This window comes from Bos indicus x Bos taurus, chromosome 5 (assembly GCF_003369695.1).
Source record: "Bos indicus x Bos taurus breed Angus x Brahman F1 hybrid chromosome 5, Bos_hybrid_MaternalHap_v2.0, whole genome shotgun sequence".
Classification (NCBI taxonomy): domain Eukaryota; kingdom Metazoa; phylum Chordata; class Mammalia; order Artiodactyla; family Bovidae; genus Bos; species Bos indicus x Bos taurus.
Window position 1 is genome coordinate 118,729,070 of NC_040080.1, and position 22,748 is coordinate 118,751,817.

At 38.0% G+C, this 22,748-nt stretch overlaps 1 protein-coding gene across 4 annotated transcripts in view; it reads right to left on the minus strand.

Moving 5' to 3' along the window:
* Nucleotides 1-22,748, minus strand: part of TBC1D15 (TBC1 domain family member 15) — a 74,150-nt gene that overhangs the window by 45,631 nt on the left and 5,771 nt on the right. For 2 of the 4 annotated variants that reach the window (XM_027543352.1, XM_027543353.1), the window contains exons 2-4: nt 6,499-6,597; nt 5,876-5,950; nt 861-999 (exon numbers count right to left, since the gene is read on the minus strand). In XM_027543352.1, the coding sequence (XP_027399153.1) occupies nt 861-999; nt 5,876-5,950; nt 6,499-6,597 (313 nt within the window). The remainder of the gene's footprint in view (nt 1-860; nt 1,000-5,875; nt 5,951-6,498; nt 6,598-22,748) is intronic. The other 2 variants (XM_027543354.1, XM_027543355.1) reach the window with 1 other exon arrangement.

Below are 22,748 nucleotides of genomic sequence, written 5' to 3' on the forward strand. Positions count from 1 at the left end.
TCCCAAGAAATGATATAGTACAAAGTGTATATGAGAATGATTCCCCAGGCCATACATGAAAATCAATTTTACTTATATTAACATAGCAATACATATATTAAACATAGCAATACATATTGTAGTAAACTTTGGCTAGCCTTTTTGACTATGGTAAATGCCGATAAATCCTAAATTCAGACCAAAATCATTAAAAGATCAAATATCCTATTAGTTATAAAATACAAAGAAATCAAAACAAAAAAAATGTAACTCTAATTTAGAGTGTTTAGTATTTTTTAAAGAGACCTCCAGTAAGTTGGCCACATCACAGACAGGCTAGCGAGCTTGTATCTGGGATAGTATACGTATGTGTTCTACCAGACTGCTGGCTTGGCTCTTTCTTGTTATCTACATGTAGACAGTCACCACACAGCAAACATAAATTTATATATAAAGGAGAATAGTCACTGAACATATATATAAAGGGGAGACTGCAATGAGCTGTGATGATCCCAGTAAACACTGAAATTAGAACAATATGCTGTAGCGGTATCCTCCATCTCCCCCTGGTGCTTTAAGGATGAAATAACATGACTTTTTTTTAATTCTACAGGATTTATGAAAAATATACATGAGAGACAACCAAAGCAATTTTTAAAGTGCTTCTTTTTTATGCCATTAATAACTTAAACAGAACAAGTACTTTATGAAGTCACAACCAAGGCAACAAAAAGATGATAAAGGAATAAAAACGTAAGAGTTATACATATTAATCAAAGCAGCAAATCCTCCTTCCTCTAAGAAGCATGAAACCATTTTCTTTGCACTTTTGTTTATACTGTAGCAAATCAGTTTAAGATTTCAAAAGACTGAAATCATACCTCCATTAGTATGTGGTTTCTTTTTAAATGACACTGTATTAACCATGTCCCACTCTGCTTCGTAACTGTTCAGATGTTCCGCGACTCGATGAGCTCTTTCTTTGGGGGCCTGGGTCCATTCTACAACTGAACTGGAGTCCTAAAATAATTATAACATATAAAATATTTAGGGACTAAGACTAGAATTTCATTTCAATCAATAATGTCTTCTCAGCTTCTATATAAATTAAGTTTGTAGGTTGTGGCAGACGTCACTGGTGGCAAAACTGAACACTGTTTCCTACCCTTTCTCCCTTGTTCAAGTTAACAAAAAAAGAAAAGCGTGTCCAGACTCTCCTGCAGACAGAGTTATCAGTGAAATAAAAGCTAAGAGAACAGTAGGCCTTGGGAATGCTTTGATACTTCCTGCTTTCAATGCAGCTATGTTGGTAAAAATGTAACAGCCACCTTACAACCATAGAGAAAAAGCAAGAAAAACATTGCAAAGAACTCCAAACCTCCAGACTTCTGGAGGAAAGTTATTTGAGGAAAACAGCCAACAACAGCCACTTATGGAAGTCATCATCATTGGCTGCTATATTTCTCTTAATCAAAATAACCTAAAAGCTACAAATAACATATCTACATGTTTAGTCCTAAAGAACTTTCTTTTAAAAGAGACTAAAACAAAAAACAACCAAAAACCTAAAAAAAAAAAAAAAAAAAACCAAGTCTAAAACGCAACATTAATAATTTGACTAAATCAAAAAATTTAACTTCTAGTCAACAAAAGATACTACACATAAGTTAACGATAAGCAAAACTTGTGAAATCTTTCTAAAATACATAGAAGATGACAGGAAAACATGCAGAATATAAAAATAACCCCTACCAATGTACTTAGAAATCAACAAATATCAGAAAGAGAAAAGGAAATGGCATGAACAAGCAAATCAAAGAAGAAAACATGAAGTGACAAATAAAGATGTCCAACTTCAGAAATAAAGAGAAGCAAGATGAATTTCAGCTTTTATGCACCCTTCAATTAAAAAATAGAAGACAGTGTGAGGAAACGCTATCTCCCACTGTTGATAACAGGGATAATCAGTACTGACTGAAATGAAAACTGAGTCATATTTATTAAAATTTAAAATATGCATATTTCACAATAACTTTATCTACATTAAGAAATACACATGTATACAAATAGGCAGATATAAGAATCCTCATCATAACATTGCTTGTAAAAGTGGAAAGCTGAACATACCTTATTAGCCATCAATGAAAAAGTAAATAAACTAGGGGTAGCCAATAAAATGCTATGCAGAAGTTTAAAGATTGATATCTGTTCATGTGTATTTATGTTCAATATGTAAAAGTAAATAAAAGGAAATCCTGAAACAATGTATGCAGCGTTAACAACTGCATGGAACACACACAATGAGAAACACACTAGAGGAAACCAGGGACAATGGACGAATGAATGGATATACACAACTACACAGATAAGGCAGGAAATGTGTACTGATAAGTCTGGAAAGATACACAGTAAACACGTGAGGGATGGGGTTCTAGTCAAGGAGGACTTCAACCTTCTATTATTTGAATTTTTACAATATGGATTACTAGTGTAATTCTTTTCAAAAATGGAAAAAAGATTTTATAGGAACAGGAATATATTATAAAGAAATAGAAACAGACTGAAGAATAGGGCAGAAAAAAACTGAATGAATGAAATTATAAAGTGGAGTGCTTTTTCCTCAGAGTCCTTCCACAAATGTCACTTCTCAGGGAGTCCTCCTTGTTTGCCCAATTTAAAAAATGCAACCTTTACCACCATCACTACTAATAAAGAGGAAAGCTAAACAGCATTTACAGAATCCAACCCCACCCGCAGGCTTGGACCTGGCGAATCACGTACTTATGGAAACTAGGATAAAGGTCAAGCTGAAAAAAGGGCTACTAACAAGAGTCCAGAAGGCTGGAGGTTTATTCACCGGAAAAGGTAAAGCAGATTCTCTCTGGATTACAAGCAACCAGGGACACTGAGCAGAGAGATAATAACTGAAAACAGGACAATGAATCAAAAGTTCATGAAATGAGTGGCAAGACTCCCAGCTCTCTTCCTCCAATCAGTTCCCAGAACAGTAGAATCCAGTTTTCCCTCTTGAGGCAGAAATCTGTACTCTTCTCTGACACATGACCAGTCCAAGAAAAAAGACCCAGGTTTCAACACCAGGGATTCCCCAAGGCAACAGCCTAGCCAGGTCACCCTGAGTCCCAACTATCAACAAACCTATCTATACACTGAGAGTAGGATCAGTTTTTCATATGTGCTGTTTATTAGCACCACAACAACCATCAGCAAACAAAGGCAAGTGTCTACATAAATGATAAAAGTCTACATGAAACAGGGGGAAAGACAGTGAATCAGAGAAAGTGGACTATATACAGAAATGAAAACATATACAAAATTATCCTTAAATTCCTCCGATACAAGGGAATCATGGATGAATAGCATCCATGAAAAACAGGATACAATTTTTCTTTTAAAGGGGGGAAAGGGGACAAAGAAAGCTGAGCACCGAAGAATTGACACTTTTGAACTGTGTTGTTGGAGAAGACTCTTGAGAGTCCCTTGGACTGCAAGGAGATCCAACCAGTCCATTCTAAAGGAGATCAGTCCTGGGTGTTCATTGGAAGGACTGATGCTGAAGTGGAAACTCCAATACTTTGGCCACCTCATGCGAAGATTTGACTCATTAGAAAAGACCCTGATGCTGAGAGGGATAGGAGGCAGGAGGAGAAGGGGACGACAGAGGATGAGATGGCTGGATGGCATCACCAACTTGATGCACATGAGTTTGGGTAAACTCTGGGAGTTGGTGATGGATAGGGAGGCTTGGCGTGCTGCGATTCATGGGATCACAAAGAGTTGGACACGACTGAGCGACTGAACTGAACAAGATGCATTCAAAATTTTAAAAACAGCAAAGATGAAAATGATTCCAGAAGAACTGAAACATAAGACTAAAGAAATTTCCTAGAAAATAACATACACATATACAAAGAATTAGAAAATAGTAAAGTATTAAAATACTGGAGAAGGCAATGGCACCCCACTCCAGTACTGTTGCCCGGAAAATCCCAGATGGAGGAGCCTGGTGGGCTGCAGTCCATGGGGTCGCTAAGAGTCAGACACGACTGAGCGACTGAGCGACTTCACTTTCCGCTTTCATGCATTGGAGAAGGAAATGGCAACCCACTCCAGTGTTCTTGCCTGGAGAATCCCAGGGATGGAGAATCCTGGTAGGCTGCAGTCCATGGGGTCGCACAGAGTCGGACATGACTGAAGCGACACAGCAGCAATTAAAATACTACAGGACCGATATAAAACATGTAGAGGGTTCCAGAAAGAATGAAAGTAGAAAATGGACAAGAAGAAGAAACCACCACTAAAACAATTCAGGAACATTTTCTAAAAACTAAAAGATACAAGTTTTCACATTAAAAAGGCCTATCAAGCATCCACACAGAGGATAAAAAGGACCACAAGGGCACATTTCCAGGACATGTAGAATACTACCAACAAAAAGGTAATTCTAAAACTTCTGAACAGGAAAAAAATATAGCAAGGATCAGGATTCAAATACATTAGACTTAACATCAATAAAGGAAATAAGAGAAATGTAAAGATAGTAACTTCCAAAAATATGGGGGTAATTTCTTTTCAAATTGTAATTCTATGCCAGCCAGTCATCAATTCAGAATTGATAGCTCAACCCAAATGTTCACAGAAGGATAAAAAAAGTCTGAAAATAGAGATGTTTTTGGTCTCATACATGCTTTTTCTGAGGAAGCACTGGAGGTGCACCAAAACTAGAGAGTAAACCAAAAGAGAAGATAGCACAGGAGACAGGTAACAGGGATTAAACTGTGGGAGAGAGGCAAAAGGAACCCCCAGGATAACTGCTGCACAGCAAACCAAGAGAGCAGCCAGTTCAGAAGGAACTTGGAAGAAAATTCTGCAAGAAATGTCTTTAAGAAGATAAAATTAGATTGCCTATGTGATTAATACTTTGAGAAGAAATGTGCACAACTGAGCCATAGTTTCAAGGTGAGTTAAGAAATAAGACAGAGCTAAACCCCTTCCATAGTGAGAACTCAACACGTTAGACACAGTAAACATAAACTAATCCAACTATCCCGTTCCTAGGTTTTCAAGGAAAATATGTCCACACAGAAATTTGAACCTGATCATGCACAGCAGCATTATTTATATTAGCCTGAAGATGGAAACAACCCCAATGTTCATCAACTGCTGCTGCTGCTGCTGCTAAGTCGCTTCAGTCATGTCCGACTCTGTGCGACCCCATAGATGGCAGCCCATCAGGCTCCCCCGTCCCTGGGATTCTCTAGGCAAGAACACTGGAGTGGCCTGCCATTTCCTTCTCCAATGCACGAAAGTGAAAAGTGAAAGTGAAGTTGCTCAGTCGTGTCTGACTCTTAGCAACCCCATCGACTGCAGCCCACCAGGCTCCTCCATCCATGGGATTTTCCAGGCAAGACTACTGGAGTGGGGTGCATCAACTGATGAACGAATAAACAAAATATGGCACATATCCATAAATGCAGTATTATTGAGCAAAAAGGAAAGAAAGGAAAGAACAGACAGGTGCTAGAACATGGATGAACCTTGAAAACAGTATGCTATGTGAAAGCAGCCAGTCACAAAAAACTACGTTATATGATTCCATTCGGATAAAATGTCCACAATAAGCAAATCCTCAGAGACAGACAGTAAATTAATGAGTGAAGAGTACTGGAGTTAAGTGGGAATGAGAGGTGACTGCTTTCTTTGGAATAGAAATGTTTTAAAGTTGGTTATTGGTGAGGTTATACAATTCTGTAAATATACTAAAGAAACTGAATTATGTCCTTTAAAACAGTGAACTTTATGGTACATGAATTATATCTTAATAAAGCTTTTATTTAAAAATGTCATTCCTTTAGTCAGATATTTCTTCCTTAAATACCTTGCCAGCATAGAGAATACTAGAAGAATCTAATGCATCATCCAATGGTCTCCAGTCCACTATTACTTCAGCATCCTAGGAAAAAATTATTAACCATATTTACTCTTCAGCAATATCTTATTTTTCAGTCACCGACAGTTAATTCCCTGGGGGGCTGCACCACAAGGCATGCAGGACCTCAGTTCCCTGACCAGGAATTAAACCCATGCTCTCTGCAGTGGAAGCTCAGATTCTTAACTACTGGACTACCACGGAAGCCCCCAAAATCAATTTTTAACCTCTTAAATTTATTAGCACCTTAATATCCATACCATATGTAAACAATCACTATTTGACAACAAACAATATGCAGATTTCTAAATTCTGATTTTCATTATAAAAAATTATACTACTGTAACTTTTACTAAATTTAAAAATATTCCACGCCATTTTACTGACTTATCTGAAGAATTTTATTTCTAACATCACTTTGATGTCAAATTTACAACCACTGTCAATTATATAATTTTATGTTACATGTGAAATTCAAACTTGCTGATAATGTCCCAATTATTAATTTAAACAATTATTTTAAAAAATTTATTTAAACAACTGTTAAATAAAGTCATTTACTAGAAACATACCTTTTCTAAAACACGTAATATTCCTGAAATCAAGCTGTCCTGGTCATTGGTCTTTCCCAAAGATGAGTGAATATAGACCCCTTCCTGTTCATATATGATCTGAAATAGCAAAAATAAGATTAATCAAACCATTTTTATGCAGTATGGTTTCAAAATTTTTCTTAAAATATTTGAGATGTTTTTCTATAATGCCTGAATCAAGTTTTTGATTATTTCATATAAAAGTGTATTATCTGAAAAATATTACTGAGACTTAAAAACACTTCAAACATAAACTAGAAAGGAATTTGCTTTGTTACACATGCAAGGCTGGTGATATGTAATCACAATCTTGATCTTCTCCTTCAACAAAGATGTCAGGCTAATTGTTATGTGACACTATATGCAAATTTCACATAAATATTTTTAACAAACATTAAGCAAAGTATTGGGTTCAACCAGAAAATATTAAAAATAAGAATATGAAATATAATAGGAAATTAATGATTTCTAACTATTTCTATAACAGCATGTGTTTTTACTGTAAGTTTATTTTGGTGTGCTTTTTATAGCACAATGGCCTAGAAATTCATGGAATAATATGGGAATATTAAAAAGCAATAATGAGGCCTTCTTGGGATGATCAGAACTACTTTAAGTTCATAAACACTTGCTGAGTGCCTCTATATGTAAAAGCATACAAAAAGGTAAGTGTAAGGCTATGAGAGGCTTCCCTGGTGCTCAGATAGTCAAGAATCCGCCCACAATGCAGGAGACCTGGGTCTGATCCCTGGGTTGGGAAGACGACCTGGAGGAGGGCAGGGCAACACACTCCAGTATTCTTGCCTGGAGAATCCCCATGGACAGAGGACACTGGTTGGCTACAGTCCATGGGGTCGCAAAGAGTTGGACACAACTGAGCGACTAAGCACACAAGACATGGTCCCAGTACAATGTCCTACAGGAATACAGGGGAGACTTAAATTAATTCCTACGTAAATTGAAATGTTTATAAAGTTAAATCTTATTTGCTAAAAGCATTATCTGATACAGTAAGATTCTATTTCTGGGACCCATTTCAAACCATTAGAAATTACTTTTCATTATGAAAATAAGTAAAAGGAAAATAAAACAGTCACTCCCAGACCTAAGTAATTTTGACATAAGTTTGGAATACAGTCTACTTTCTATTTATGTAGACCTTTTATCAACACAATCACACTATTCAAAATAGCATTTGTTGCTGTTGTTCAGCCACCCTGTTGTGTTGGATTCTTTGCAAACCCATGGACTGCAACACGCCAGGACTCCCTGTCCCACACCATCTAACGATGTTTGCCCAAGTTTATGTCCACTGCATTGGTGATGCCATCCAGCCATCTCATCCTCTGACACCCTCTTCTCCTTCTGTCCTCAATTTTTCCCAGTCTCAGGGACTTTTCTAATGAGCCGGCTATTCGCATCAGATGACCAAAATACTGAAATTCCAGCTTCAGCACTGGTCCTTCCAACAAGTTTTCAGAGCTGATCTCCCTTAAGACTGACTGGTGTGATCTCCTTGCTATCCAAGGGACTTTCAGGAGTCATTTCCAGCACCACATCCGAAGGCATCAATTCTTTGGTGCTCTGCCTTTACAGTGCAGCTCTTACAACCATACACGACGACTGGGAAGACCACAGTCACGATTATCCGGACATGTGTCACAGAGTAGTATCTCTGCTTTCAACACACGGTCTAGGTTTGTCAGTTTTCCTGCCAAGCAGCAGTCGTCTTCAGATTTCATGGCTGCAGTCACTGGCGCAGTGATTCTGAAGCCCAAGAGGAAATCTGTCACTACTTTCACCTTTTGCCTTCTATTTACCATGAAGTAATGTGGGCCACATGCCATGATCTTAGTTTTTTTAATATTTAGTTTTAAGCCGGCTCTTCACTCTCCTCCTTCACCATCATCAAGAGGCTCTTTAGTTGATCTTCGCTTTCTGCCATTAGAGTGGTATCATCCGCGTATCTGAGGTTGCTGATGTTTCTCCCGCCTGTCTTGATTCCAGCTTTAGCTCATCCAGCCTGGCATTTCTCATGATGTGCTCAGTGTATAGGTTAAACAGGGTGACAGCAGGCAGCCCTGCCATACTCCTTTCTCAATCTTGAACTAAACAGTTGTTCCACACACGGTTTTAACGGTTGCTTCTTGACCCACATACAGGTTTCTCAGGAGACAGGTAAGATGGTCTGGTGTTCCCATCTCTTTAAGAGCTTTCCACAGTTTGTTATGAGCCACACAGTCAAGGGCTTTAGCGTAGTCAGTGAAACAGAGGTAGATGTCTTTCTGGAATTCCCTTGCCTTCTCTATAATCCAGCGAATGCTGGCAATTTGATCTCTGGTTCCTCTTCCTTTTCTAAACCCAGCTTGGACATCTGGAAGTTCTTGGTTCACATAATGCTGAAGCTAAGCATGTAAGATTTTAAGCATGACCTTACTAGCATGGGAGATGAAGGCAACTGTCCAGTGATTAGCACATTCTTTAGTACTACCCTTGTTGGGAAGTGGGATGAGGATTGACCTTTTCCAATCCTGTGGCCACTGACAGGTCTTCCAGATTTGCTGACATACTGACTGCAACACGTTGATGCCTAAAGGCATCATGCTTTAGGGTTTAGAACAGCTCTACTGGAATTCTACTGGTCTTCCCTGGTGGCTCAGACGGTAAAGAATCTGCCTGCAATACAAGAGAGCCAGGTTTGACCCCTGGGTTGGGAAGATCCCCTGGAGAAGGGAACAGCAACCCACTCCAGTATTCTTGCTTAGAGAATTCCATGGACAGAGGAGCTTGGCGGGCTACAGTCCATGGGGTCACAAAGAGGTGGACACTGCTGAGCAACTAACACACACACTGGAAATCCATTGCATCCACTAGCTTTATTAACATCAGTGCTTCCTAAGGCTCACTTGACTTCACACTCCAGAATGTCTGGCTTTGGGTGACTGAATAGCATAGGGACCAAGGATGTAGGACGAGCAACAAAGCTCACCATTATCACTCCCCAGAGGACATTTATGGAACATTTATGAACCAACAATTCCATGTTATATCTTAATCCTTACAATAATCATAGGTTCTATATTATTATAACTATATCATTAGGATGAGGAGAGCATTTATGGGCTGAGAAATCTGAAAGAGGTTAAATAACTTGCCTAAGGTTGAAGATACATATAGTAAGGAGTGGTTAAGGAGTGGTGCAGAGTCTGAAACCCAGGCAGTCTGACACCAGAGAACCGTTCTCTTAGCCACTGCACTATAAAGTTCCCACATTAATTTATTACTTCTCCTGTTATGTTAATCGCTTCTGATACAGACTTACATCAAGTCAAGAAAGAGTCCTTTCAGTAATCAAGATCACAAGAGAAGTTCTGATCTCAAAAATCTTAGATGGCCTTCAATGAAACAGCTGTTAAACACCAGACTAGCATTAAGCAGAAGGCAAAGACTAGGGACAGCCTGAGTTAAGGAGTGGTGGGAGACAAGTCTGTACTGTTTGTATAGAAATGAAAAATTACATTTTAAAGCATACAGATTTACTCACAGATGTACACAAAGATATGCATAACAATATTCACAATACTATTATTTATAACATGGTGGGTGGTAGGGCTGAAAGGAGGAAAAGGAAAGTATGAACCTAAATGACCACAAAAAGAAATTATCAAATACAATCTGCAATATTCATTCTACGGAGAACAGTACTCAGAAGTTGAGAGGCAGATTAAACAGGCATACATGGAAAGAACTCCCAATTATATATAAGATAATGACATTTATATTTTTTAAAAGTGTCTCTGTGTGTGCTATGTGCGCTAAGTCACTTCAGTTGTATCCACTCTTATTTGTGTAAAATAACAGACAACAAGCTCTGGAAGGACACACTTTAATGTTAGCAAAGGCTACTTCTGAAAAAGAGAATGGAACAGAGAAAGGTTGAAAGAGAAACTGTAACTTTCTATGTTAATGCTGGACTTGTTTGAATATTTCAAAGTGCAAAAATAGTGTTATATTGCTTCTTAAATTCTGTGGTACTATTAACACTAAAGAGATTCTGGAACTTCAGTGAAATAAATGAGCCCTAAAGAATCACATGCAACGTGTCCCCTAACTGAAGCACATCAAGTGGCTCTTTCTTTCCCATACGCATGTCAATGAAGTGTAGCCTTACTCTTTTTCATTTAAGAAAAAGTTGTTTCCTAAGTAATTCAGTTGGGAAAATATTTTAAAAATACTAAAGCACCAGGCACCTCACCAAAAAAGTCAAATCTGTACCCATCTCATGTTCTTAACTTTTTAGCACTTTCTGAGGGACAAATTACATGTCCAAAATTTGACAATTCTAAACCCTGACTTGTACTGTCTTTAGAAAGCAGTTATGTTCAGCTTTCTGATTTGAAAAGTATGATGTTAACCAATACAAATTAATTGTGCAGAAGGAATAAAATTTGTAAATTTACCTTCACGCCCACTAAACTTCATTAAGTCTTATTAGACTCAAAGGCATACAAACATAAATAATCATTACATTAGTACATAATTTACTTCAAATATAATATTTAGATCTTATTACCTCCATTTTTAAAGAATTAACTGAGACACAAAGCTGTTAAGTGACTTTATATCAAAGAAAGAAGTGGATTTCAGATTTCCTGGCACCTTCACTCATTAAATCTCAATGAATACTGCCTCAAGAATCTACCAGAAAAATCCTACATAGCTTCCTTAGAAGATGGTTTCTGAAATTGCTTAGATGCAGAAAATAATGCTGCTTCAAGGACTAAAAACAAAACAAAAAAACAGGTTTTTTTGGCTACACTTCTCAGCTTGTGGAATCTTAGTTCCCTGACCAGAAAGTGAAGCCAGGCCCTCAGTAGTGAAAGCACACAGTCCTAATCACTGAACCACCAGGGAATTACCTAACAGCAATTTTTAAATGCCTTTAATTTATAGATCAATGGAACAGCTAACTATTTAACAGTTTGGCCTTAAACAAAAACCCTTCATTTCTCCCCCATCTGAAGGCCTAAACATTTCACAAGAGAAGTTTAGCCCCTTGTATAGCACCTTGGTTTGAATCATTTGTTTTAATATGATAACCCTTTACTCTACTTTTTTTGAGGGCATGATTTTACTTATTTTCTATTCACAGCATATATATGTTCATCACCACAGTTTATGGGTACATGCATATAATAAAACACAGTTGTATCAACTACTTGAACAGTTCAAAATACAGAAACTAAAATCCAATTAAGAATTTGATCTTAGGGAATTCCCTGGCAGTCCAGCGGTTAGGACCCCACCCTTTTACCACAGGGGCCTGGGTTCAACCTCTGTTTGGGGAACTGAGATCTGCAAGTTGTGTAGTGAAGCCAAAAACAGAATTTGATCCTCTGACAACAGCTGCTAAGTCGCTTCAGTCATGTCCGACTCTGTGCGACCCCATAGACGGCAGCCCACTAGGCTCCTCTGTCCCTGGGACTCTCCAGGCAAGAACACTGGAGTAGGTTGCCATTTCCTTCTCCAATGCATGAAAGTGAAAAGTGAAAGTGAAGTCGTTCAGTCGTTCCCGACTCTTAGCGACCCCATGGACTGCAGCCCACCAGGCTCCTCCATCCATGGGATTTTCCAGGCAAGAGTACTGGAGTGGGGTGCCATTGCCTTCTCCACTGACAACAGCATGAAAGATGATATTTCTTCATTAAACTCCACAGTGAATTGATTCCTGAGGAGGATGAGACTGCCACAGGACATTCTGCTTCCTCCATTTACCAATAGTAATGGTTAATATCTGAAAAGCTATCTCTAAGCTTGTTTGATATGAAAAATTATTTTGTAACAGGGAACAATTATGATACCAGGAATTTCATCTAAGGTAATGTTCAATACTTTTAGTAAAACATGCTTCCAATTTCCTTACTCTGGTTTTGTTAATAATTTCTAATGTAAAATAAAAAGAAAAGTTCAAATGCTATTATTGGCCATGTAATACTTTTACTATTCCTTACTTTACAAAGCATTTCTACATTACCACATTTGATCCTCACAATTCTATTAGATACATGTTATCATTGCCACTTTGCAATTGAGGGGAAAAAAAGGCAAGGAGTAATTTTTTTTTTTTCGGTCATGCAGCATGCAGGATCCCAGTTCCGTGACCAGGGACCACACCCATGTCGCCCACAGTGGAAGCACAGAGACCAACCACTGGACCGCCAGGAAAGTCCCAGAAGTGATTTGATCAAAGTTCTTCTATTACTCTACTTTGGCCACCTGATGAGAAGAGCGGACTCACTGGAAAGGACCCTGATGCTGGGAAACACAGGAAGCAAAAGGAGAAGAGGGTGGGAGAGGATGTGATGGTTAGATAGCATCACTGACTCAATCAATGGACATGAATTTCAGCAAACTCCAAGAGATAATGAAGGCCAGAGAAGCCTGGCATCCATGGGTCACAAAGAGTCGGACATAACCTGGGAACTGAACAAAAACAACAATTTCCATTATTCCGGGATTGAGACTCATGTCTGCTCGGACAAGTTTTATTTGTCCAAAGAGTACATAATGGAAAAGACAATCAATTTAAGGCTTAGCATGTGTGAACACTGTTCTGGTATTAACTCTTTGTGACTCCATGGACCCACCAGCTCCTCTGTCCATGGAATTCTCCATGCACGAATACTGGAGCAGGTTGCCATTTCCTTCTCCAGGGGATCTTCCCAACCCAGGCATCAAACCCAGGTCTTCTGCACTGCAGGCAGATTCTTTACCATTTGACCACCCGGGAAGCCCCTCATCAGTGCAGGAAAACTAACAAATCACAGGGCACTAGGTAGATGCTCAGAACAGTCTTGCCTCGCGGTGGGCACTGTTGGTCTTACATGAAATGCTGTGCTGACAAAAACAAGGCCCTACTGTATAGCACAGGGAAACATATTCAATATCCTTCAATAAACCATAATGAGAAGAATGTGAAAATATACATATAAATGAATCCCTTTGCTGTACACTGCAAACTAACACAACACTGTACATCAACTATACTTCAAGAAAGCAAAAGCTGTGCTGACCACATCTCACAAGGCTTAAAAGCAAGTCCCAAAGGCATCAAATCGTTTCCACACAAGTGAGTGTCTTCTAGGGTAAAACTCAAGAATATTTTACAGGGAAAAAAAAAATTATATATATATATAAAATTCACAACATTGACATTTGGCTAAAAAAAAAAAAAACAACTACCAGATAGATTTTGGCATCTGGTACCAAAAAAACAATCAGAAAGATATGACTCACAATAAGGGGGAAAATAAACCAATTAAATATGACACAATTAATAACACAGGGAAAGACATTAAAACATTATTATAACTAAATTCTCTATTGTTCAGGACACTCGAAACAAGTTACAACTTGCTAAGACATCAAAAATATAACAGATCCAAACGAACTTCTAGAGATGAAAAATACAAACTCTGAGATAAAAAATACACTTAATGGGGTATTGGCAGATTAAATATTTTAGAAGAATAATGAACTTGAAGTTACAGCAATAACTATATAAAACAAAACACAAAAGGGGAGGGGGCTGAGAAAAAAAGTGAACAAAACATCAATGAGCTGGAGGGAAATTTCAACTGATCTAGTGTATGTATTAACATAACTGATGTACCTGAAAGAGTTGACTGAGAAAAGAAACAAAAAAAACCTTTTTAGATAAAATAATTGCAAAAGTTTATTCAAATTTGACTAAGACTGTAAACCCATAGATATACATACCAATGAACTCCAAAATGAAAGCAAGAATCAAAGAAAATCATTTAAAGGCACACTGTAATCAAACTACAGTGTATTAATCAAATTACAATGTATTATGAGCTTCCCTCATAGCTCAGTTGGTAAATCATCTGCCTGCAATGCAGGAGACCTAGGTTCGATTCCTGGGTCAGGAAGATCCTCTGGAGAAGGAAATGGCAATCCACTCCAGTATTCTTGCCTGGAGAATCTCATGGACAGAGGAGCTTGACAGGCTACAGTTCACGGGATCACAACAGTTGGAAACGACTTAGTGACTAAACTACGACCAATCAAATTATGCAAAATCAGTAACACACAGAAAATCTTAATGAGCCAGAGGGGAAAAAAAAATTAAGCATAGTGATTATAGAAGATTCCTTTTAAGAAACAATGGAGATCGAAAACAATGGAGCAATGCTTTTTTTAAAATCACTTTATTGGGAGGGAGGAGGGTTCAGGATAGGGAACACGTGTATACCTGTGGCGGTCACGCTGATATATGGCAAAACCAATACAATATTGTAAAGTTAAAAAATAAAATAAAAATAAATAAATAAATAAAATCACTTTATTGAGGAATGACTGACATATAAGAAGCTATACATATTTAACACATACATCTTGGTAAGTTGTGTATAAGTATATACCCAGGAGACTATCCCCATCAAGCCACAAACATATCCATCACTTCCCAAAGTTTTCCTCCTTCCTCCTTGGAGGAAGACCCAGTGCAACAAAGACCCAGCACAGCCATAACTAAATTTAAAAAAAAAAAAAATCTAAAAGAGAGATAAAGACTTTTTCAGATATATAAAAGCTTAAAAACTTCATCACTAACAGACCTACATTACAAATGTTTAAGTTTTTCAGGAAGAACAAATTACATTAGAAGGAAATGTGGATCCATACAGAAATGATGGGCACCAAAAATGGTAACTATGTGAATAAATATATATATTTTTGTTAATCAAATCCCTTTGTTTAAAGCCTAAATAAAGAAATCAATACATGTGGGGGCTTCCCTAGGGACTCAGCTGGTCAAGAATCCTGCAATTTGGGAGACGTGGGTTTGATCCCTGAGTGGGGAAGATCCCCTGGAGAAGGGAAAGGCTACCCCCTCCAGTATTCTGGCCTGGAGAATTCCACGGACTGTAATAGTCAGTCCATGGGGTCACAAATAGTCGGACACGACTGAGCCACTTTCACTTCACTTTCATATACACGTGGACTTCCCTGACAGTCCAGTGGTTAAGAATCCGTCTGCCAATGCAGGGAACAGAGGTTTGATCCCTGGTCTGAGAGATTCCATAAACTGTGGGGCACCTAAGCCTGCGCACTGCAGCTACTGAGCCTGCGCTCTCGAGCCCACAGGCCACAGCCGCTGAAGCCCGTGCACCCCCGAGCCCGTGCTCCGCAACAAGAAGCGCCACCGCCATGACAGGTCCAGGCATCTCTACTAGAGAACGTCCACGGTCAGCAACAGAGACCCAGCACGGCCGAAAACAAATACAATTTTTTAAAAAGAAATGAATCTATGTTTTTGTTAAGTTTGCACTATATGCAAAAGTAAAATAAGAAAAAGAGCACAAAAGTCGGGAGAAGAGAAATGAAGGTATATCGTTCTAGGTTTTTATACCTTATGTGAAGCAGCATAACTCCTGAAGGTAAATGTCATAAGCTAATGATGATATTACCGGCCTTAAAGCAACCACTAAAATAAGAGTTAACGGTTAATTGTCAACAAAGGAAATAAAACTTAGAATAATGAAAACCACTTGATTAGTCACAAAAAAGGCAGAAAAAGAAAATGGAACAAAGAAGAGATGGCACAATAAAAATTAGCAAGATTGTAAGACTTAAATTTAACCATACCTCATTAAATACAAATTACCTAAAGACTCCAACTAAAAAGAGTATCAGATTGAAAAGTAAGCCCAATTCTATGCTACCTGCAAGAAAAGCATTTTAAATATAAAGACACAAATGAGTTAAAAAGAAAAAGGTGAAAAGATATACTAACACTAATTAGAAAAAAACTAGAATGACTATATTAATATCAGACAAAAATAAAACTTCATGGCAAGAGAAATATTACTGGTTAGAAAGATAATTTCCTAATGATAAAGTGGTCAATGGTTCAAGATGATCTAACAATCCTAAATGTTTATGCGCCTAATATGACTTTGAAAAAACATGAAGCATAAAGTGACAGGACTGCAAGAAGAAATAAACAAGTCCACAATTACTGCAAAATTGCAAACCCCTCTCAATAACTGATCAAATGATAGAAAGAAAATCAGTAATAATACAGAAGACTTGATAACACCATCAACCAACTGGACCCTAATTTATGCTTACAAAACATTCCATCCATCAGTACTCATTTGAATACTTACTTGAACGCGTATTCATTTGAATATTTGAAAGAATACTCATTCTTCCAAATATACACAAAACATTTGCTAAGACAGATCAAAAATTGAGCCACAAAAAAAAAAAAAAAAAAAAGTGAGCCATAAAACAAATACCAATAAACATAAAAGAATTCAAGTACATTCTGTGACCACAATGGAATCAAATTATGAATCAGTAATAGGAATATCTTTGGCACATTCTCACATATCTGGAAATTAATGACATATTTCTAAATACCCAAGGGTCAAGAAGAAATCAAAGGGGAATTAGAAAGTGTTTGAACAGAACCAAAATGCAAGCTTATCATATTAAAACCTGTGCGTGTCTGTGCGATGCCAGTAAACCAGTGCTTAGTGGGAAACACACAGGGTTCCACGCCTTTATCAGAAAAGAAAAAAGGTCTCAAGTTAATAACCTCAGCATCTACTTTAAGAAACTAGTAAAAGAAATGCCAATTAAACCCAAAGAAGGCAGGAAGAAATAAAGATCAGAGTAGAAATCAATAAAATATAAAAAAGTTTAAATAAAATACAAAAAAGTTTAACCAGTTTTAAATAAAACTGGTTAAAACTCTAGCCAAACAGATGAGGAAAAAACAAACAACACAAACTACCAATATTAGGAATTAGAACTTTAACATCACTACAGATGTACACAAGTAAAAAAGATACCAAGAATATTCATGAAAAATTTATACTCATGAATTTGACAAATTAAAACAAATCTAAGAGACATAGCCACCAATACTCACCAGATGAAAAAGATAATCTGCCCTGAGTAGTACAGTATAAATTAAGAAAATTAAATTTATAGTTTTTTTAACAGTGCTCAAATAAATGGATACCTATGTACAAAAAAATAAAACTTCAACCCATACATCACACTACATACACAAATCAAACAGAACAAGACTTAGATGTAAAACTTAAAACTACAAAGCTTTAAGCAGAAAATTTATGTGGCCTTGGGTTCAACAACAACAAAAAATTTAGAAATGATGCCAAAAGCATAAAAGACTGGTAAATCATCAAATTGAAAACTTCTCTTCAAAAGACATTAAGCAAATGAAAAGTCACAGCTCAGGTGGAGAAAATACACGCAAGTCATGTTGTATGTGCAATAAAGGACTTACATCCAGTTATTTTTATAAATAACTCTCAAAATTCAGTAACAAGAAAATGAACAAAAAATTTTAAAATTAGAAAAAGGGCAAAAGGTTTAAACAGACACTTCACCAAACAAAATATAGGGATGACATAAAATCACATGAAAAAAATGCTCAACATCTTAAGTCGCTGTTGCTGTTTTTAGTTGCTAAGTCATTAGGGAACTGCAAACTGAAACCATCTATTAAAATGACTATAATTTTTAAAACTAACATGCCAAATGCTAACAAAGATGTAGAGCAACTAGAACCTTTATACACCACCAGTGGGAATGTAAAATGGTCTGGAAAATAGTTTGCCAGCTTTTTGAAATCCTAAATATCCAATTTACATTGTGCCATGTGCTCAGCCTGAGTCTCTGTGACCATGTGGACTGTAGCCCACAAGGCTCCTCTGTCCATGGGGTTCTCCAGGCAAGAATACTGGAGGGGGTCGCCATTTACTCCTCCAGGGAATCTTACTGACCGAAGGATCAAACTTGCGACTCCCGTGTCTCCTGCACTGCAGGTGGAGTCTTTGCCTGCTGAGCTATCCAGGAAGCCCGCAACTAACGTTATGATCCAGCCATTCTACACCTAGGTATTTGCCTGACAAAATACAAAGCATATAGTCATACAAAGATTCATACATCAATGTTCACAGAAACTTTATTTGTAAAGCCAGAAGTGAAAAAAAAAGTGTCCATCAGTAGATCAATGAATAAACCCATATACCTATAGGACAGGATACTACTTGGCAATAAAAAGGAATTATGAACTAATGATACATGCAACAACATGAATGAACCTCAAAATAATTATGCTGAATAAAGAAAGGCCAAAACTAGAGTACATGCCATATAATTCCATTTATATAAAACTGCAGAAAGTACAAACTAATCTAGTCACAAAAAGCGCTCAGTGGTTGCCTGTGGACTGGATGATGGTAGTGACAGATTACAATACGTCAAGAGGAAACTTTTGAGTGGTAGATATGTCATTATCTTGATTTTACTGATGGGTCTATAGTGCATTAAAAGTTATCAAATTATACACACTATGTGCTACTTACTGTTTGTCAATTAGTACCTCAATAAAGCTGTATAAAAAACAACTTACAGGAAAGTCTATTTTACACCGCAAAACCCTGTATAAAAGTGAACACATGGCAGAAGTATCCTACTGGAAAAAAAAAAAAAGCTGATCCTGCTGCCAAAATTTTTTTTAAAATCACACCCTATCTATTTTTCTTTGGGGATTAAGTGTCCATAGCGAACAGAAAGTATCAAGCACATTCAAAGACTTGCCACTTGGTGGTGATAAATCAATTATCTAAACTTAATTCAACAAACTTTTATTGGGCACTTATTATGTGCCAGACACCATGGAGAGCAGAAAAAATAAACAAGATAAAAGTTCCTTGCCTGTATACCTGGTACTTTTATAAAAAGGGTAAAATCTTGACACAAGCTAGAGCATTCTAATTGCTTCCCACCCTCTTGGGGGTGGGAGGGGGGGAGAATTTCTAAAGGTACTAAAAAAGGAGAAAAGTTCTCTATTTGGAATAAAATGGTCTTAAATATTTGCTAAGATGCCTAACTAGGTAATTATATTTATAAAACTTCCAATGACAGCCTGCGACAGAAACTGCAGATTTTTTTTTCCTTTACCAAAGAAACCATGTCCCACACAACTCATTAAAAGTACTCTGGGAACCACAGCAAATTATTTAGAATAAACTTACTGACCTCTTAATTTAGCAGAAATTAGAATAAAGTTGCACAATACAATGGCAGATAATTTTTAATTTTGTTCCTTACTGGAATTGGATTTTTATCTGTATTATTATAATCTCTATTTTCAAAGACTAAAGATAAAACATTCAACTAATATTTGAAATTTAGGCTTTAGGGACAAAATCCTTGCCCTAAATCTCTATCCAAAACTGGAAATCCAACACCTACTATACACAACATACATTCTGAGCTTTAGCAACTATGAATTTTTAAGCTAAATTTAACAACAAAAAAGTTACAAAATTCAGTTTCTTTAACACTATTCAGCATATAAGTAATTTAAAGTTTTTATCAGAGATGTTATCTGCAGGAAATGCCAGAATAAGCCCAGAAACTCTAATGAGAAATATGTAAGCACCCACTGGATGTCTCCACTTGAACCATCCACAGACATCTTACACTCAGTATGTTTTATCCTAAATCTGCTCCTCTGATATTCCCAACTGTAAGACAACCCCTCCACCCAGTACCTAAATGTCTCTTTCACCATCCCCATGCTACCTCCTAAAACCCCTCAAACCTTCCCCTGACACTGACCCTTCATCATTTTTAGCCTGGGTTACTAAAATAATATTCTGATCACTCCTCCCCAATCTAGTCACCTTCCAATAATCTGTGTAAACTGTATAGTATATAACAACTAACAAAAATGACCTTTATAAAATGTATGTCTCACCATACCACACCTGAGCTTAAAAATCTTCTGACTCCACCCTTTCCTTCTACAACTATGCAACACCTGTCACTCCTCAATACTTCGTGCCTCGGGCCCCTCTGAATTTCCCTGTTCCTCAAAGCCTTGTGCCTTTGCGTGCTGTGTGCATTCTGTTCCTTCTACCTAGAACACCCTTTTATACCTTCTCTGTGCAAACAACTTCTACTAAGTCCTTCAAAAGGACACAAGTAGAGCCTATCCAAACACATCCAATCTGCATTCCACCTAACCTGATTTAAGTTTCTTTACTCATTCACATTTACGTAGCACCAACTAGATTTGGAGATAAAAAGTGCTGGTGGAAAAACATACATCATAAAAAGTGTCTGACTAACTAGTAATGTCATGTAAGTCAACGATCATAGAAAAATGTGACACAAGTGTACACAGGATCTTGTATGAGATGTCAATCACAGTTATTTCTTCAATAGTTATATAGTGAATGCCTGCACAGTGCCAGGCACTGAGCACGCTTCTGGGTACAAATAAGTAAGATTCAGTCACTGTCTTCATAGCAATCTAATTGGGGGTTAGGACAAGGAAACAGATAAAAGCAACGTATGATTTAATAAATATGTAAACAGTTGCCAAAGCAGACCCTAAAGGAGATGGCTACCCACTATAGTCTTCTCACCTAGAGAATTCCACAGACAGAGCAGCCTGGCGGGCTACAGTACATGGGGTGGCAGAGTCAGTCGCACATGACTGAGCAACCAACACTTCCACCCTACATGAAAGGGGTCAGGCAGGATGAGAAATCAGAAAAACTTTAACTAGAGTGACATACAGCCCGAGACCTGAAGAATGGCAATGTTACCTCAAAGAGGGTGTATGTTCTTGGCAGAGGGTATGTGTTCTATGCAGAGAGTAGTTTCATTAATGGCTGCAACCCTGATCGACAAGCAGTGACTAACAGTTTCGACACAAGAGCAGGAACCAAATCAGATGATGTGTGTCAGTCGCTCAGTCGTGTCCAACTCTTTGCAACCCTATAGACTGTAGCTCACCAGGATCCTCTGTCCATGGAATTCTCCAGACAAGAATACTGCAGTGGGTTGCCATTCCCTTCCAGGAGATCTTCCCAACCCGGGGATCGAACCCAGGTCTCCCACACTGCGGGCAGATTGTTTACCATCTGGAAAGCCCCCAGTGACTACAATGTTTTTAAACCATGCTCAGGAATTTGGGAGTTTGGAGTTTACCCTGAAGACAATTATTTACCACTAAAAGTCACTAGAAAGTTCTAGCAGAGGAATGCCATGTCAGACCTGCCTTTTCAAAACCAACACACCAGCTGGAGAGCCAAGAAAGAACAGCTGCAATAATCCACAGAGGAAGCAATTCATGGTGGCTTGAACCAAGGCAGCGGCAGTGGGATGAAGAAAGGCAGATGGCTTAGAATGCTAATTCCAAGGTCAAAATGACAGGACGTCATGACTGATTAGACGTGGGAGGTGAAGGGAGAAGACTCGAGGACAAACCTGAGTGTATGTGCTTATTCACCGAGAGGGAGAATACAGAAGAGAGAATGTAAACAGTGAGTTTTATTTGGGGCACGTTAGTCAGTCACGAAGGAGAAGGCAATGGCGCCCCACTCCAGTACTCTTGCCTGGAAAATCCCATGGACAGAGGAGCCTGGTAGGCTGCAGTCCATGGGGTTGCTAAGAGTCGGACACGACTGAGCGACTTCACTTTCACTTTTCACTTTCATGCATTGGAGAAGGAAATGGCAACCCACTCCAGTGTTCTTTCCTGGAGAATCCCAGGGATGGTGGAGGCTGGTGGGCAGCCGTCTATGGGGTTGCACAGAGTCAGACACGACTGAAGCGACTTAGGAGGAGCAGCAGCAGCAGCAGTCAGTAATGACTGTGTAACTCAGAGAAATGTAGAACACAGGTGGTTTTAAGAGTAACAAACCACACAACTTCTGAGAGTGAAGACAGAGAGACACTGAGGATAGTACAGCTCTCAATAAAGGGCAGGCAGAACTACTAATGCTTCTTAAGTGCATCAGTGTGCCAAACCGTGTGAGACAGGAAGGCAGTACAGGAGGTATAACGAGGATTTAATGAAGGACTTCTCTTATGCCAATGACTACAGACACGCCACAGACTGTGCAAGAAACAGTAAACAAATTTCAAAAGGATTTCCTTCCTTTCATTTAGTCTCAGCAACTAAAACCCATCAAAGCAAACAATATTTAAATTCTTTCCCCAAGTCATGTTTTTATTAAATCACAGATTGAAATGACTTATTAAAATGGCAAACTACTGTGCTGTGTCAAGAATAAAGAACTCAGCACACAGAAAGTACTCAAATGTTTGTTAAACAATGCCAGAAAAATAAGGAAGACATATTCATT